The sequence below is a fragment of the Bolinopsis microptera genome, chromosome 4 (assembly GCF_026151205.1).
Source record: "Bolinopsis microptera isolate Bmic1 chromosome 4, MBARI_Bmic_1.0, whole genome shotgun sequence".
Classification (NCBI taxonomy): domain Eukaryota; kingdom Metazoa; phylum Ctenophora; class Tentaculata; order Lobata; family Bolinopsidae; genus Bolinopsis; species Bolinopsis microptera.
In genome coordinates, this window is record NC_087075.1 from 11,328,526 (window position 1) to 11,348,785 (window position 20,260).

The 20,260-nt window shown below is 38.3% G+C and overlaps 2 protein-coding genes across 3 annotated transcripts in view; both read right to left on the reverse strand.

Moving 5' to 3' along the window:
• LOC134814448 (something about silencing protein 10-like) overlaps nucleotides 1–20,260 on the reverse strand; it is a 114,473-nt gene that overhangs the window by 39,337 nt on the left and 54,876 nt on the right. The window lies entirely within an intron of this gene.
• LOC134814449 (WD repeat-containing protein 70-like) lies at nucleotides 92–2,335 on the reverse strand. Its single transcript, XM_063822571.1, is given in 2 exon segments — nucleotides 92–1,785; nucleotides 1,788–2,335. Coding segments are annotated over 2 exon segments (2,016 nt in total). The 5' UTR covers nucleotides 2,268–2,335; the 3' UTR covers nucleotides 92–249.

The window sequence follows — 20,260 nt, forward strand, 5'->3', positions numbered from 1 at the left end:
ATAAAGATTATAATTAGTTACATTATTTGTATTTTGATTATTACATACATGATAATATATATTTGAATTTAGACTTGAAATAAAACAAAGGTTGCATATTCAAATACGTCAATGTATTGTATAAAATCAATAGAAGGTGAAAATACTATAAATAGTTAAATCAATTCAATTTAACACGCCATTGTGAGTGTTTGAATTAGGCTTGACTGAAACACTGTGAAACAAAGAGGGACAACATTTTCTGATCGATCATTTCTGGTAAAAATACATAGGTTTCTTAGGAACAGGTTCCTCACTCAGCGTATCCTCAGTTACCTCTTGGTAGATATTTTTACTTTCTGGACCATAAGCCGGAGCAATCCAATACGGATCCTTCTCACAAATATCTGCGTATTTGAGCAAGACCTCTCTTGGATCTTCTTCTTCAGCTGGGGGACCGTGGGTATCCAATGCTATCTCTTTTGATTTAAACGCAGCTAAACTGCAACCTTTTGTCTTATGAGCATCCAAACCATATAGAGGTTTGTCTGGAGCAGCTGATCGAACAGGATCTTTCCTTGATTTGTCTTTTCTCCGTTTGGCATAAAGGAATCTCTGCTCTCTGTACATTGGCAGACTGTATGGGTTGATAACTTGCTGTTGGAGTCCAGTGGGAATTTCATCGTTTTTAACCTGCCTTCGGCGGGGCTTTGCTGCACATAAAAGTGCCCCACGTGAGCTAAGTCCTGGACTGTAGTACATCTTGACAATACCGTTGCTGCAGCCCACTATGATTTGATTCAACTTGGGATGCCACAATATTTTTGAAACACTCGATTCCCCAACAGAGAACCTGTAAACTTCGTCGAACGTGTTGGTGTCTAAAAATACAAGTTCCCCTGATCCCCGCTTGACTGAGGTACCCGTCATTACAACTTTCTCATCAGGACTGAACCAGCAGTCCGTTCCCACGAAAACATTGTCTAAATTATTTGCGGTATTCACAGGACTTTTCATATTTCGCAAGTCCCATAACTTAACTGTATCATCACCTGCGCCGCCTCTTGTTAAAAGTCGGTTTCCATCAATAGAAAATTTGATGCAACTTGTTTCTGTGGTTTTTACATGCGCAGTTTTATTTGAAAGTTTTGGTCGAATGAATGGTCCTTTAGTTGGATATAACGATAAGGCACCATCAATTGTAGCAACTGCAATCATTGAGGAATCTTTACTAAACACAGCATGGGTTGGACTGACTTTCTTACCATCTGAACCCCTGAGTTTAATAACCGTTTTCTGATTTTTAGTGACATTTATATCCCAAAATCTAACTGTACAATCTGAGGAGGATGTCATGAAGATGTTTCTATCCTTGGGATGCCAAACAGCATTATAAAGAGATGATACATGACCATTAGTTCTCCCCATATCAACAATGTATTGATCACCCTTTCTGCATTCATAAACTTGACTTCCATCTCTGTCCAGAACTTGAGCCTGGGGGCCACCACCAGACATTAGAAGCAAATCTCCAGTTATACTATACTCAATGCTTCTGATATGATAATTTTCCATGGGCTGAATTGTTCTGAAAGATTGGAATCTGGAGTCCATAGCATTGAAATCCCAAAACTTCACATCAAAGTCCTGACTCCCAGTAACCAATCTTGCACCAGCAGGGTCTAATGCCAGTCCTGATACAGCTTTGGAAGCATGGTTAAGTTTGATTTCATGAGATATTGGTAACAGCTCTTTTCCTATGGTATTAGCAGAATCATCATCATTATCTGAAAAATCGTCATCGGAATCAGATTCTTTTTCTTCACTGCTTCAATACTCGAATTTTCTGGCGCTGTCTCTTTGGCTGCTGTTTGCCCTGATTCAGTAATTTTTGCTGCAGGATTGGTTTTTTCAACTGTCGATACCTTTTTTTCTTTACTAGGAGTGGGCTTTTTCTTTGCCACTTTTCCAAATCCTGAAAAACCCATTATTTCAGACATTTTTGTATAATCATCGTCCTCTTCATCATCAACAACCTGATTGAAAACACTTATCTTCGTTTTTTCAACCTTCTTATTGAAATCGTTCATCATTTGATCAACATCAAATTTCTTGGCTTGTTTAGATGATGGCTTGCTATCATGTCCACTATTTGTAATTGAAACAGGACTACTGTCTGACCCTTTAATGTCCTTTATTACTCCAAACCCGGAAGAATTGCTTGATGATGAAGTTTTGTCAGGAAGCGAATTTGATAAGGATATTTTACCAAAACTGATTTTCTTCATTTTATGAAGCTGAGAGCATTAATGTACCTGAGATAAGTTAATTTATCAGTAGGCTGGGTAAAATTGTTACAGGCTATGTGATTGACTGCAGTGGATACAAGGATACATTTAGGTGGTAATTATTTTATTGAATACACAATAGTGGTGATCCTGAAATAATTTCAGTTAAAAAAAATCCAATTATTTGCAAATATTATAGGAATAATTTAGAAATGTTATGCTAGTGTAAAAATAAATCGAATTTGTAAGCAGATATTTGACTTTGAATTGTGGTCATATAGCATTATGCAGCAGATCACTTATCCCATTTAATTTATAGTTCTACACGAGATGACAAAAATTCAAAAGCATGCAGTTTCGTAATTTTATGATGAGTCTGAACTATTTCATATGAGCCCCTGCCTAATCTTTCCTTTATTTAACTGACGAGAATATGTAAGAATATACTGAATAGCATACTTGTTTACACAGGGCACTAAAGCACTGGGTCACTAATCCATCACATGGCACTGTCATAGAAGCAGCACTTTGCAATTGGTCGTTTCCATCAACATTCAACATGACATAGATTGCTGATATGAATGGATTGGCTCTATTTTTATATATATTATATATAATATATATATATTTCATGGCTGGACTTCTACACAATAAAAGAAAGCGGTTGTGATTAGATCTTCGAAAGTCTTTGCATCGTTTATTTACATCAATTCTGAGAAATTATATCATTAAAGTAACTACAACAAATACGAATCATATACAATTGAGAATAAATACAAACTAAAAGCAGTGGGAAAATCTGATGAACTGAAATTTAAAAAAGAAACTGAAAGCCGTTAAAAATGTACTCTTATCTTATCTCTTATCTAAATACTGATAACTGATTCTCGGAAAATCACTTAAAATCACAACGAAAACCTGTAAAATTTATACTTAAGTAAAAAATGTAATATGCACGTCTCTGGAATAATGGTATAACTAAATAAATGTATGTTAGGTATATTTTGATGTCGAAGCGTGTAATAAATGTTAGAATTTATTTATACATAAACAAGGTATAATATTCAGTATATTCTTACATACCCCATCCAGACTAATGACAAAATTCCAAAACTGCAAGCTTTTGCGTTATTTTAATTATCTCGTGTAGCTCAGTGATCTGCTCCAGTGTGATTTATTTGTTTTTCTGGCTTTGAATTTGGAATGGTTAGTTGTCACAGCTGGCAAATTTTTTTAGCTGATTGAATAATTGCTAATTTTAATTTCTGTACATGTTCTTTGGTACTATCACTGGATTCTAACACCAATGTTTTATTCAATAGTTCATAGAAGGAAATACACAAAGATTCAAAGACGCCCATTATTCAATCATGGAAGTAAAGGTTAGTTCAAGGATTTATGTGATTTACCTTTTTATTATATTGTAGTTATTTTGCCGTTAAATTGTCAACAATCTCGAGAAGTATTTGTGAGTTTGCTTTTAAACTGTCCATTATTATTATTAAATCTAAAATAGCTAATAATTTAATAAATTATTAACAGGCCCCTTAACGCGGGCAATAATATACGCTTTATAAATTATATAAACAAATTGCAGTCTATTTTTCCAATGTTGTTAAGTGTCTCTTTAGATCTGTTTTGGTGTTTTGTGGGAGTTCCCACATTTGTTGGTTGAGAATGCTCAACATAACATACATGATGCTTGACTGCTTTATTGACCCGGACAGGCACCGGGGGCAGACATCCCAACACCAGTGCGTTGGGACATAGTGTTGGTCTGCTTCAGGACGTGTTAGATCCTAGAGAAGCCGCCATCCCCTCTACTGCTTTAGCTCAGCGGCAGCATGAGCCCTGGTTTCCTGCCACATTGGTACCTCTGAAAGTACAGAAAAGTGGTGGATTTCGGGGTCCAGGATCCTCCCTCTTTAGTCTTTAATCTTTACGGTGGTATTATTTCTCTGAGATGTTTGCAGAGTCTTTATTTTATGATCTTTCTAGTCTAGTTTTAAACTGTCCAAAAAATACCGGTTACTATTATCTTCACTCTAATCATTTTTGTTCGCAGTGCACAAATAACAATGAATATGACGTCGCAATAGTTGGGGGAGGCATATCTGGGCTATATTGCACCCTGAAGTTATTGGAAAAGTCTGAGAGTCTTGAGGAGCTAGATATCAAGAAAATGATAATCTTGGAGAGATCTGTCAGATGGGTTGGTCGACTGGATACCGACATCATCACATTAAAGGCAACCGATGGAGAAACTGAAGTCGTCAAAGAAGAAGAAGGTGCCATGCGCTTCACTTATCCGAACAAGGAAGATCCAAAAAGCAAGTCTAACATGCCGCTTCTGGCAGCCCTCATCAAGACCTTCAGATGGAAGACCATGTATTTTCCTTTTTCATGACACCCCAGGATCAGTCAGGTGGACAAGGTTCTTCACTGCATGGTATGCTATGCAGAACCCCTCCGTGTTGAGGGACATGTTCAGTCTAGAAGGGGATGAGGAGTTTAAATCTCTGGATGAAATTGTTAAAGATATCTACCATAAACTCCTGGATCACAACAAAGGTAAACTTTTAGTCCAATTCCCAAAGATATGTGAGGTCATATGGAAACAAATGGACACCAAGCTTCTTCGAGAATATGAAAACCAAGATATACTGGGACTTCTTTAGGAACGAATTTACTTGGAAAGTGGGGATGCAAGAGACTCCTCTTAATCAGTTCTCGATGCAAGCTCTTAATGACAACAATGAACTATTCAGAAGGATGTCTCGATATGATGGTGGAAATGGTGGGTTACCTAGGTGAAGGGAATGCAGGGTGCATCATTCAACTTCTAATCTCGTTTGACCTCATCTGGGACAAAATCTACCAATTAAAGAATGGGTGGTCTTCCCTGGTCGAAAAGATGGTCGAAAAGGTAGATCGGAAAGATGAAGTAGTCATTGGTGTTTCAATGATTAGTGAAGAAACAGAATATTTCAAGCTAACTCTTAACCCGCAAAGGGCTACAAAGACAAAGAACAAGGACGTGAGAACAATATCGACGAAGCATGTGGTTATGGCTGTGCCACCAGAATCAGTTGAAGATATTACTTTCACTTTCAATGATACAACTCAGTGGCGTAACTTTGCCTGTTGGTGACCCCCCCCCCCCCCGCTCAGTGACGAAAAATGACTTACTTGTACTTGTACTTGATTAGGTCTCCTCAATCATTCGAGTGGCCTGCACCAATGAACTCCCGTTTGTGACGTATCATCTCCCTCCAAAGTTTGCGGTCACTAGCCATCTCGCTCGCTCCTTCTAGGTCTATGTCAGTGTTTCCTGTAAACGCTGCAGCATCTTCCAGCAAACATTTCCTCCAGTTCTTTCTTGGACGGCCCCTAGATCTTCTCCCATGCGCAGGGGTCCAGTTAAGCAGGTACTTAGGAAGCCTAGTGTCTGGCATTCTGGTGACATGGCCAAACCAACGCAGGCGGTTTGCTCCTATGAACGTCTCTACTGGATTTATCTTTGCACGCTCCAGCACTTCAGTGTTTCTAACCCGATCGAGCCATCTTATCCTAAGTATTCTCCTCAAGCAACGCTGATGGAACACCTCAAAGCGATGTAGCTGCTTTTTGGTTGTGTTCCAAACCTCACTACCATATAACAATATTGTCAAAACTGCTGCCTTATAAATCCTGATCTTTGTATAAGACTGGATGTTGCGGTTTTTCCATATATTACTCAGTTGATTGAAGGCTCCGGAAGCTTTCTGAATCCTAGCTGACAGCTCACGGTCGATAGTACCGTCGCTGGAGATAATTGTACCTAAGTACGTAAAGTCACTAACTTGCTGCACTGGCGTGTCTTCAACAGTGATGTTCACTGTGGCTTCTTTCGTGTATGGCCGTTGAGAGGTTGCTTTACCAATGACCATAGCCTCAGTCTTTTTACCATTGATTCTGAGACCTCCCTGGGCACCATACATACACAAAAGGTCAGTTGTTTCTTGAAGACCTTCCTCGCTGTTATCCAGTACAGCCATGTCATCTGCATAGTCTGTATCTAACACAGTGATATCATCAACAAGCGGACTGATAGATCTTTGAAGAACCGCTCCGTGGGACACCACTTTGTTGCTTTCTGTTCTCTCAGCAGCCACATTGAGGCAGACATTAAAAAGTGGGGGACCCTGAATGTCTCCTTGGCCACTGCCTGAACTTACTTCAAACCATTCTGATAGTTCACCATTGTGTCTAACAGCACTAACAGTTCCATTAAAGAATGCCTGTATTATTCGAATGTATTTACATGGCAGGCCATAATGACTGAATGCTTTCCAAATATAATTCCTGTCGATGGAATCAAAAGCTGCCTTGAAGTCCACAAAATTTACATACAGGGGGAGATTATATTCAATGCAGTTATGTATAATAGTGCGGAGTGAATAAATCTGATCAATGCATGATCTGTTCTTTCTAAACCCACACTGATTGTCTCGTAGCAAACTTTCTAAACCGTCACTCATGCGTTGTAATATGATGATTTGATACAGTTTAGATGCTGTAGATCTTAGAGTGATCCCCCTATTATTGGAGCAATGAGAGGTATCACCCTTCTTTGGTACAATTATCACGATGCCTTTCAACCAGTCGTCAGGCACTGCTTCTGAATTCCAAACTTTAGAGAACAATTTCTCCATCCTATCCACAAGACCACTTGCCCCATACTTTAACTGCTCATTAGAGATTTCGTCGATCCCAGCACTTTTGTGGTTCTTCAATTTTTTGAGACAGTTTAAAATCTCAAGTCTAGTGGGGGGACCATCACCATCACCAAGATAAGGAAAGCATGGAACCACTTCAAGATGGTCCAGGTCAGACAGATCCGCATTCGTGGGAGGAGGGTTTAATAGCTCCGAAAAATGTTCTCCCCATCTCTCTCTCTGAGCAGAAGGATCAGCAATCAACTTCCCGGATTTGTCTCTTACAGCAGTTGATTTTCGATTCTTCTTACCGGACAGTGTTTTTATCCGTTGCCAGACTTCCCTTTGCCGGCCATGGACAGCAGCTGTTTCCAGATCTGCTGCAACTCTAAGAGCCCAATTCTCGTCGTCTTTCCTGCAGCTCTTTTTGACAAGTTTGTTGGCCCGAGAATACTCGCTCCTATTGTTGTTGTCACTAGGCGCCATCTGTTTAATCTTACTGCGTTCTGCAATAAGGCTTTTTGTCTCCTGAGACAAATGCTGCTGCTTTCTGCGCCGGGGGCGCTCACCCAGTACCTCCATAGACACTTCTTTAAAGGACCAGTTAACTGAAAAATTTGTAGTCTCCAATTTGGCTAAGATTTAAATCAGCTGTGACAAACTGGTAAAGAATCGTATCGCCGAAAGAACCAACTCTCTAGCGTACGTGTAACGCGTGTTATTGCAATAATAAGCTGTGGCCTCGTGACGTCATAAAGTCCCTCAGTGCGCGCTTGCATAGCGTAATTTACATTACAAATGTTTATCATCGTCAATAAAACACGTGTAACTCACTCAAATTTTAGAATTATGACTATTACCCTAGTTCTCCAAAATCCTTATAGTTTTGGCTATCATCCTAACTAAAGGAATAGCTGATTGGATGTACAGTGCTCACGTCATGATTTTAAACAGTGATATAGGTTCTTGAACAGTGGCGGGTGAATGTACGGTTAGAAAGTTTCTGCTATTACAACTTATGTCAATATGTGATAATTTTGGATTGTTTTCATTGCTTAATTACACAAGCAGGGAGACTGTACCGATTATTTTTCCCCAGTCCATGAAACTCTAACGAATTTAGAAAGGATACAGATAAGTAGGAGTTTGTTCAATTCCGAGAGCAATTATATTTATAGCATAGCGAAATTTCTAACTTTAATCTGCAAGTGTCTGCCAGTACAGGAGACAAGAAGTCTGGCTACTTTACGGCCGTTCCTCTGGGACCATTAGTAGAAGTAACTTCTATCAGAACAGTGCCGTGGGAACAGAATTCCCGCCAAAATACCCGGTCTACCAAATAGTAAAATTACTGATTGGAGGTGTGTACGGTGTGAGGTGTGTTTTGAATTAGACTTCCGGCTTACCTAGTTGTTATCCTAATTGCATTATCATCGGTGCATAACATAAATAAACTACTGGTAAGTTTAAATACCAAGTGCAAACGTGTTCAGTCGATCGACCCACTGAACAACCATAGAATTTCCAAGACCCTATTATTCTCTGGCCATATATTACGGCACGATCGATTGTTAGATGGCTAAATGACCAACGTTAATCTATACAATTCTAAAACTATGAGCTAGCACTTTAATCTAAAAATACCTTTTTTATATTACTCCTGATTTTTACATTTCACGTAAAACATTGTCGCCAGAGGTTGATCATGGACACTAACAGCTTAATTTGAGATAAATGACTTATGAGTTTCTCTAAAGTTAACTCTAAAGTTGTGTAGTCCAGTCATTTATGGACATTTATGGAAATGAACCTGCAAATGTTCTAATACTCACGAAACTTTGCACAGACCTTCCCGAAGTTATGATTAAACGATTTTCGTTTGGAGACATTTTTTTGACCGTGGAGAAAACCAAGGAGGGCCACGCCCATATTGACCCAATAACGTAACCGACCCCTTGCTTCTGAAGGTCGTAGAGACTTCAAAATAGGCTTGAACGAAGCCGCATATGCATGTTTATATAGGAGTTATTGAGCAACACATGGCCTAAAATCCTTACTTTTCGATAAATTCGCCAAAAACCATTTTGGGCGTGGTGCTAAGCCCATTTTCGATATGATCGTGATGGAGTCTTCAGACAGGATGCAAAAGAACCGCAATTAGCATATTAATATATGACTTACGAACAAACATATGCCTTAAAGTACTTACTTTTTCAGTTATTGGCGAAAAACTGATTTTCGGTTCCAGAAATCATGCAAAACTATGGGTATCTGGTTAATTGGGCTATGAAGACCCTAAAGGTTTTTGAATGTGTGCAAATTGTGCAGAATGGCCATGTTTATATACAACTTATGAAGCAACATGTACCCTAAATTACTTACTTTTCGAGTTATTCGGGGGAAAAGATTGTATTATGTCCATTTTTTACCTGTAAAATACAGTCTCACGAGCTACTCTGCGCGCAAGAGGGACTTTATGACGTCATCGCCAAAATAATACAAACGATATTTACACGCGTTAGAGAGCAGTTAGAGATTTAGGAATTTCGACTCGTTGCTTAGTTTGCTATTTGTCACAATCTGTCAAAATATGAGGATAACTTTTTTTTCAGTTAACTGGTCCTTTAATGGTATCCTTAACTAATGTCCATTCTCCATCAAGATTCTCCTCCATTGGTAGGCAGCTAAAACGATTTTGAAGAGCAATGCAGTACTCTTCAACCTTGGACTGATCTCTAAGATTCTCAATTGCTGGAGATATCCTACGAGAAGCGTTCATTTTTTGAACTGCCATAAGTTTGACTCTAAATTGACCCCGAACCAAATAATGATCGGAGCCAATGTCTGCACCCCTGCATGATCTTACGTCAAGTAGAGAGTGACTCCACTTGGTAGAAATACAGACATGGTCAATCTGATTTACTGTGCGGCCATCTGGAGACTTCCAACTTCCTTTATGAATATCACGATGCTGGAAAAGCGTCCCACCGATTGTCAGCTGATGTAATGCACAGAAATCTAATAGTCGAAGGCCGTTGTCATTTGATGAAACGTGAAGGGAATGCTTACCAATCACACCGGACCAAGCTGAATTATCTTGGCCAATGCGAGCATTTAGATCTCCAAGTAAAAACTTCACGTCATGAGCTGGTAGTTCATCAAATGCCCCAGATAGCTCAAGAAAACAACAATTTCAAGAAAACAACAATTTTATTTAGTATCAATTAAAGTTTTAATACTTTCAACACTACTATATAACAAATAATTTGAGAGTTAGTTGGTAGTTAGTTGGTATGCCCTCTGCTCCTATACCCCCTCCTACACCCCCTCCTAGAACTCGAAAAGAAGAACTCGATAGAAGAACTCGAAAAGAAGAACTTGATAGAAGAACTCAAATAGAAGAATATATCAAATCGGAAAGACTGAAATCAGATAAGGTAGAAGAAAACCCTGTCACTGCAAAATCGGATTTATGTGGAATCCCCACCCTTTCTCAGACCTTGAATGATATCCGTAATGGTCAAGATGCAGTATCAGATAATGCTGAAGGCAAATGGTTATGTGGGAAGTGTTCAAAAGTCCTTAAGGGGAAGGATAAGGCTATTGGTTGTGAAATTATGTGTTCCAGATGGTTCCATGATCGATGTGTGCTAAGTGAAGAGGAACAACTTAAGTTTTTTGAGGACCAGTCAACAGAACTATGGCATTGCAAAGAATGTGTACACAGACTTCAAGAATCTATAAGATGGGGCAAGATGATAGGGGAAGAGGAGATAGGAGCAAAACTAGATGAAGTCTATACAGAGATGATAACTTGGCGCAGCAATTTATTTGAAGTTCCAAGAGGCAGAGCCGGGAAAGACTACATTGAGGAGGTGGCTAGGATTCTCAGTGAGTTTACGTATAACACAAAATGGAAACCCTTTTCCTTAAAGCTCGTCCATGTGTTCATGCCTTTGATGCTCCAGCGCCCAACACCAAAATCGAAACCCAAGCAGAACACCAAATATCTAAAGGAAAGGCTTAAGTTGTGGGCACACGGTGAAATTGATGCAATTATGAAACAATGCCGTCAAATTCAGGCTCATCTGGACAAAAAGAAAAAAGACAGGGTCATCAATCATAAGAAAGCTTTCTGCAGATTGATGCTACAAGGGCGAGTCCAGAAAGCCCTTAAGTACATCAATGATGAAGAAAAACTTAGCAGTGGTGTACATAATCTTACACAACCAGTCATTGATGAGCTTAAGAAAAAGCACCCAGAAGCTAGCCCTGAACATCCGGAGGTCATGCTAGAGGTCAAATCAGAGCTTCCTGACCAAGAAATTTATGAAAGTATTGATGCTGACCTGATTCAGAAAGTGGCAAAAGATCTAGATGGGGCAGGAGGTCCAACAAAGATAAGTGCCCATATTTTCAAGCATATGATATGCTCAAGATTCCACAGCACTGAATCAGATAAGCTTGCCCAGACAGTCGCTGATCTGACTAAAAAGCTCTGCACAGAACAAACTCCATCTAGCTACCTAAAAGAGTTTGTTGCAGGAAGACTTATACCCCTTGACAAAGAGCCTGGCTCTATAGTTCCTGCCATAAGACCTATAGGAATTGGAGAAGTCCTTCGAAGAATCGTTGCCAAAGCAGTCACAAGAATACTCAAGTTGGACATACAAATGGCTGCTGGGAGTCTTCAAACATGTTCAGGGACAGAGTCGGGCATAGAAGCTGCTATTCACGGAATGAAAGCAGTTTTTGAGGACGAAGACTGCGAAGCAGTGTTGTTGATCGATGCCAAGAATGCTTTTAACTCCCTCAATAGAAAGGTAGCACTAAACAACATAAGAGAACTGTGTCCATCTCTTCATTGCTTCCTCCAAAACTGTTATCAAGATTCAACAGATCTATACATAGTGGATGAAAAGGGACAGCTTGAAATCATCAAGGGAGAAGATGGTTCAACCCAAGGCGACCCAGCAGCCATTTTTTTTTTTTATAAAACAAAAGTTAAATTTATTACCAATTATTCAATCAATACATATCATAAATTCTAATATTGGAAACACAATGCAGAATGGATGTCTTAAACTATAATTTGTTGTCACTAATAATCTATTTACTTTCAAAGTTGAAATTTAGTTAAGTATGAAATGCCACCACATCATAGTTAGGGTAAAATATAATTCTTAAAAATTTTAAAATTAAGAAGATTGCTCTATGACTTAAAATTTAAAATTTAGCAAAAGATGTCTAATTTTTAAATAGTTGGTTACAGTTTATGACAGTACTGGCATGACCAATTTTATTGTGGCTGGTAAAAGGACCCAGTTGCCTGTAAGGGCTTTACCGAACCCCTGGGGACCACAATGTGATAGGATCAGGCCTGATGTTTCCTTGTAGAGCAATTTATTTATTTCGGAGCTATGGTTACGTGGTATAGTTGGTGGTCATGTTTAAAGGTCAGTTTATCCTTGTGTGCTAATTATCCATCCAGATGCTTAGTGATGTGAGTAAATCATGCCCTTCTACATTATATAACGTTTAACTATAAATTTGTTTTTACCACAGAAACTGTGGTACTAAGGTCAAGAATTAAAAATTTGTACTCTCATTGATAGTTAAAGCGTTTTTGTTTTTTTTCCCCAGCACTACTACACAACAAAAACCTGTCGGCCCACCGAGGAAACACAGTCGCAGAACAAAGAACCCAATTGTGCTCCTCTATTCTGCGATCGTGTGTATTTACTATAAACTAGCTAAATGCAGTTAGTAAAATTTTCTGGCTAAATATGCAATATCAATAAGACCATTAATGGATGACATCACCAGAAACCAAGACCATGTGTTACCATTAGCAAAACAAGCCTGGTTTGCAGATGATGGAACAGCAGGGGGAAAACTTCTTCAGCTTAAGAAGCTCTGGGACACCTTACAACAGTTAGGACCAAAGTATGGTTATTTCCCAAATGCTACAAAGACTGTGTTAATAGTCAAGGACCTAGTAAATCTTCCTGCAGCTAATGCTATCTTCAAAGACTCAGGGGTTCACATAAAGAGGGATGGAGACAGACACCTTGGGGCTGTTATTGGATCAGAAAACTACAGAGACCTTTATGTGAAAAATAAAGTTTCATCCTGGATTGAAGATGTTAAACAACTGGCTGAGATTGCCAAAGAAGAACCTCAAATAGCATATTCTGCTTACACTAAAGGGTTGAGTCATAGATGGTCTTTTGTTCAAAGAACAATTGGAGGGATATCAGAGCTGTTTAGACCCCTTGAAGAAGCAATTAGAACAATACTTCTTCCTTCTATATTCAATCGCCCAGTAACAGACCTAGAGAGAGACATGGTCGCATTACCTCTTAGACACGGTGGCTTAGGAATTCAAAATCCTGTTCATACAGCAGACAGAGAATATGAGGCGTCACAGAAAATCACAAAACCTCTGGCTAATCTTATCTATAACCAAGATCATGATCTAGGCAAACTTGACCTCACAGCTATTGCAAACACCAAAGCAGCACTGAAAACTGAAAAAGAAAAAGATTTTGCAGCAGAGAGACTCAGAATAGAAAACGCAATAAGTTCTCCAGCAAAGAAAAGATCGTTTTCACTGGCTACACAAAAAGGCAGTTCATCCTGGCTGTCAGCCCTCCCTATGCAGTCTTATGGTTACTGCTTGAACAAGAAGGACTTTAGAGATGGTATATGTTTGCGATATGGCTGGCCTATACAAGATATTGCTAAACACTGTGCGTGTGGAGAAAGAAACTCCGTCGATCATGCCCTTTCTTGTAAAAAAGGAGGGTATGTTTCCTTTAGACATACAGTGCTTGTAGAAACCGAAGCAGATCTACTACGTGAGGCTAAATGTAGAAACGTTTATACTGAGCCAGCTCTCTTACCAACGTCTCCAGAACTTCATCCCAAAGGAACTACTACTGACAGCGGAGCAAGGCTAGATATTGTTGCAACTGGATTATATGGCAGGAATGCCAGGACTTTCATGGATGTAAGAATAACACACCCAAATGCACCATCAAACCTTAATGTTCCCCTGGACAAGTTGTACAAGAGAAATGAGGAAGAAAAAAAACTAAGTATAACTCACGAGTCATCAACACTGAAAGAGCGTCTTTCATTCCTCTAGTGTTTTCTACAGCAGGGACTACAGCACCAGAATGTGACAGATTTCACAAACGTCTTGCTAGATTGATATCAAAGAAGAGAAAGGAGAGCTACACAGATGTTATCAACTACATCAGGACCAAGATATGCTTTGCTATGCTTAAAAGCATAGTGGTATCAGTTCATGGTGTGAGGAGTCAAGAAGAAAAGAAAGTAACAAAAACGGTTGCTGACACAGCATTTGGACTTATACCTAATATGACCTCTTATGAGTGCCGTTAAATTATTAACAGGAAAATTGTCTTAATTTTGGTTGATCGAATGTTTTATATCAGATGTTGATTTCTTAAAGATAGGTGTATATTTTTGCTATTATTTCTATGAAAGGAGAGGTACAGATAAAGTACCAAACCTTATTGTGTATATTTGGTTGCAACTCCGGTAAATGATGAAACATGTCTCCTATGAGAGTGATACCGTGAGTTGCTTCCTTTTTTTTTTTTTTTTTTTTAATCTTTACAGTGCAAAAAAAATTAAAGCAGACAAAAATATATTTCATATATATATGACTAGCACGAACTTTAGATCAGATATTTTAGGGGACTTGGAGTAGCAAGAGATTGACTAAAAGGTATATAACTTTTACAAAGATACGTTGAGAAGAATCCAGGGTGATACAGGATCGGAGAGTGCAGACCAAAAGTTTACGCACCCACCTTTGCCTCCTGAGTTCTTGGTTGGGTAGAAATTTATGCAAACTTGGTCGTTTATACTCCAAGTCCCTTTCTTAAAAGAAGTAGTATTAACTATGTCTAGAGTTAGCTTCGTTCAATAATAACAATATCAATATAATCAATATCAATACCAGATAAACCTACCGAATAAATGATTAAATATCAATTAATTCATTCCGATAAAAAATTTTATAAATTTAGATATTTAACTTATCTAAAAACATTACAACAAATGTTTAAAAAGCGCCCAAAATCGATTTGAAAGATTTTCTGTCTATAGTACAATCATGATAGTAATAGTAAGTGTGTGCCGCTGCAATTGGACTTGCTTACTGCAATTTAAAATTGTTTGGAGTCCAAGTATCTTTTATGTCAGCTGCCTGTGCTTGTATTAATAGTGCTTTGGTTCTCAGTTTTATCAAGCTAATGGACGTTTCTAAGCAATTGCTTGAAGTTAAAATTTTTTTATGAACAGCGTTCCAAAGCTTGGCTGCATTAAACAAAAAGGTATTTGATTTATTTAGGAGAATAACCATTAGACTCGTTGCACGGTTTGAAATGTTGATAGCCTCATAAAGAGAGTATGGGCAGTGGTACTTGATAAAAGTCATCCTTTACCCCGACTGCTGCATCCTCAGTTGGAGCATAAGCTATCACAATCGAAATGTTGATATGTCGACTGTGCAGCCTCGCTGCAAGAATACGTTCTGATATCGGACTGTATGAAATCAATGAATTTTTAGTCTTCTTCGAGAGGACTAAACCTACCCCTTGTCGTCTGTATCCATCACTTCTTCCTGAGAAAAAATAAAAATAAAAAACAAAAAAAGTCGGGTACTTTTTTCTCGCCCCCCCCCCCCCTACAGCTTTTTGCGCCCCCCTGAAGCAAAAAAGGTACCCCAAATATTTTTTTCGCGTCCACCGAACGCTAAATTGGACAGGAAAATACACAAAAAAGGCGTTTTTTTCAGTGAAAGGGCCTAAAATTCAGGAAAATTACGCCCCCTTATACGGCGCCCCCCGCACAGCGGGGTCTGTGGGGCCCTAAGTTACGCCACTGATTCAACTAATTGGAAAAACATTGAAAGTAATATTTGCCAGTCACTTGACGGAGTTCACCTCACAAAAATAAATCTCTACTTCAAGTGAAACAAATTTTGTGAAACAAATTTAAAATTTTATCCTTTATTTTACAATCATAATATAATATTTATAAGCCTCCGTTTTGAAAGTTTTAAATTTTAATATATTCACATTTCTATTTAAAATTCAATTTAATGTATAAGTCAATAACTGGCCGCGCATTCTTGAAAACAGGATTAACTTGCTTATGATTATACGACAAATAAAAATAAATTTAAAACTATCCGTGGTTTTTTAAATAAATTACAATCTTACCTAAATCAAAAGCCAGCTTTGTAAAATTTACTATTTGCTATTGAATCATAATATATCGTCAATTTTAAATATTTACAATGCAACATTTCATTAATCTACAAACAAGCGTACTCCAGCTCCTGCACGAATCCGTTCTTATGCGGCGCGGCTCAAGCCGCGCACGCACGGATTATTTTTTTACTTTTTGCTTTCTAATAAATATCGTGTAAATGTGTACGTCTAAATGTTCATGTTTAGTGTAAACCGAATCCAATTGAGATTAGTGACAAGGATAAAGACCCAAGTGCCTGTACGGCTTTTTCGGACCCCTGTGGACCACTACTCTTGAAATCGCTCTACAACTATTGAACATGTATAACTGTTATATAATATATATAATATAAATAAAAGACTATCACACTTAAAAACTTTACCTTGTAGCCCATAGCCTAGCGCGTTGTACTACTGAGCTGTGCCGCGCATCAAATAATGTTTATTTTCGGTAGATCGGCAAAATGCACTACTGGGTTCACATAGCCATGTGTATACGCGTACTGCGTGACGCGCTTGTTTCTGCAAGCGAGAGGACTCTGGCTAGAGCAAACTACTGGGCTTCGTTAATTGACGATGTCAATTCATCGCAGCTTGGCGCGGCACAGTTATGCATTTCGCTGATCTAGCGATCGAGTTACTTGTATCACGTGGTGACCCCCACGGTCGTGGTGACCCCCACGGTCGCTTCACTATAGTGTAGAGTTTCGACGATACAGGGGGAGCTGCGCACTTCGTGCGCGGCGGGTCATACAACGTATGACAAAGAGTTACTGGGCCGCGCTCAACCCGTCATTCCTTCGAATCTCTGTTTATGAACATAATAGTCTGAGGTCCCCAGGTAAGCGATAGAGAAGCCTCATTGAGTGCGCGGCGCGACACAGTAACGCATCGCGCTACAATGGGCTTCTCTTTGCTCACAGGAGGAGCAAAGTGCAAAGAAACTGCACCACAAACTTCTACAAACTACTACTAACTGCTACAAACTGGCAGTAACTGCCACAAACTAATAATTTTTTGCCGTTTGCAGCAGTTTGTAGCAGTTTGTGCCAGTTAGTGCCAGTTTGTAGCAGTTAGTAGCAGTTTGTAGCAGTTTGTGGCAGTTTCTTTGCACTTTGCTCCTCCTGTGTGCTGCGCGAAGGATTGACATCGTGATATATGTATGTTTCGTTGTGTGCACATTGCACATTACAGGCTCCTGGATCCTAACGGTGTTAGACTGACGAATGTAATTGTTGCTGAGGTTGTGTCGATACGATATAGGTAGAGTGAGTGCAACAAAACAATTAGCCTATTTTATTGTAACTCGTTCGCACCAACGTTATATTGTGTAATCACCAAAACTTACTTAATTTTTTGTATATTTTTTAAATCCATGATCACCAAAATAAAAGTCATATGGTGTTTCTTTATCGAGCAATTTTACCTTTATTTTTTCCCACTGGAAAATCTTTAAGGCCCAAGGCCCCCACTCTATGCTATTGTATGTAGGCAGATCCGGTGGCGATAAGATAAACATACAAGATATCATCCAAAACATGATTCGCAATCAGTGCTTGCTAATTTTCGTACCTAGAGGGAGTTTTAGATTAGATTAGATTAAGGGGGGGGGGCCAATGGATATTTTTTTGTGAAACTTGATTTCGAGATAGCAGTTGACCAACAAACTAGGACCAGTGACCGAACTTTTGAGGGGGTCCCGGACCCTAACCGCCAAACGGTGCCTGCGGGGCAGCCACGCCCATATTTGGTCCAAATTAGGCCCAATTTAGCCAAATACTCTGAACATGCCCAAAACCCAAATTTTAGGTGCTCTACTTGTAGCTAGTGGTTTCCTGAACTCGTATATGAAATTTCATCAAGATTGGACAAAAAATGACTGAGTTATGAGCCAAAAACCATATGCCCATATTTGGGCATACGCACCAAATTTGGTAGATTTCGTCCCATAAATTGGTCAAATATCAATATTTTTCACTGAAACTTACTTAATATGAAAGGTAAGCCTAAACTACATATTCTCTGTAAGTTATAGCTTTATATCTGTTTAAATGTGGATACTAAGGCAAAAAGACCACAAAAAATGAACTAAATTGCCCATATCTTGGTTCGCGATATTCGCGGAATTGATCTCATTAAAATTGTAACAACTCAATCAGTTTTCAAAATTTTTCCATGAAATTTTCGGAATCGACTCGAAATCGCATTTCCACCTTAGTTTGAGAACAGATTTTTGATTTAGGCCTCAAAAAAAATTTGGCGGCCAAATTCCAAAATTTTCCCGGAGAAATTCAGAATTTGGCCGCCAAATTTTTTTTGAGGCCTTAATCAAAAATCTGTTCTCAAACTAAGGTGGAAATGCGATTTCGAGTCGATTCCGAAAATTTCATGGAAAAATTTTGAAAACTGATTGAGTTGTTACAATTTTAATGAGATCAATTCCGCGAATATCGCGAACCAAGATATGGGCAATTTAGTTCATTTTTTGTGGTCTTTTCGCCTTAGTATCCACATTTAAACAGATATAAAGCTATAACTTACAGAGAATATGTAGTTTAGGCTTACCTTTCATATAAAGTAAGTTTCAGTGAAAAATATTGATATTTGACCAATTTATGGGACGAAATCTACCAAATTTGGTGCGTATGCCCAAATATGGGCATATGGTTTTTGGCTCATAACTCAGTCATTTTTTGTCCAATCTTGATGAAATTTCATATACGACTTCAAGAAACCACTAGCTACAAGTAGAGCACCTAAAATTTGGGTTTTGGGCATGTTCAGAGTATTTGGCTGAATTGGGCCTAATTTGGACCAAATATGGGCGTGGCTGCCCCGCGGGCACCGTTTGGCGGTTGGGGTCCGGGACCCCCTCAAAAGTTCGGTCACTGGTCTTAGTTTGTTGGTCAACTGCTATCTCGAAATCAAGTTTCACAAAAAAATATCCATTGGCCCCCCCCCCTTAAGAATAATGACATAAACATTATCACTAGTTTTAAACATTCTTTCTGATTTCTTCATTATTAGAACTGTGAACATTTCACAGCATTCGTCATTTAATTAAAAAATTTTAAAAACAAACAAATTCTAACATAATTGTCATAACTTATTTACAACGTTTTCGATCGGGAATCGTCTTTAAAATATTTTGGGGAATATTTTGACTTGATATAACGACGTCGTCGTAATGCCACAAGTGACTGATCAATCACCTTATTTGATAGTGTTTTTAAAATAAAGTATTTATATTTTTAACTTGGGGTGTAAATATTTTTAGGGATTTTATTTTTTTATTTCAGATCTATCATACTATTTGCTACTAAAATGCTCATTGTAGCCTATAATATTTAGATTTTCATCATATTTACATGTAGTAGAAATTAAATTAATAAGCAAAAAAGTTAAAAACTGTTAATTTAAAAATTCAAGAGATAGCTTTTGCCTTTCTCTTGGCAACACACGGATTTTTATGTAAATATTAAACTTGTTGCTTCTTCTTCTCGATATAATTTACACCCTCGATCTTCGTTAAAACTGTATTTGACACTTCCCAAAAGTTGCCTGTGTGTACTAAATTATTAGTCTTTTTAAATTATTCTAGATTAATTTTAAAATCAATAACTGACACTGAATTTCTAACAAAAGATGGCAATTTATTTCAAAAGCTGATAACACTCTCTGATGCTAAATTATTTGACAAGGTTTTAATATTTCTATCAATATTGGTAGATTTAGTGCTAACAATTTTATCTCCTGATCTACTTAAATTGAAAATATCTTGTGATTAAAAATTGTGATACTTTACAGACCAAATAGTTGATATGTAAATAAGCCAGTACTAAGACTGTCACTAAGGTCTTCTTCGTGGTATGGTCGGCATTATGACACTGACTATTTTTAACATGAACTTAATGTGACCCCTTACAACCTAATTAACCACAATAGAGAAACAAAGTTAAAATAAATTAGGAGCTAAACAAGAAATCTATGCAGTTTTACATATTCT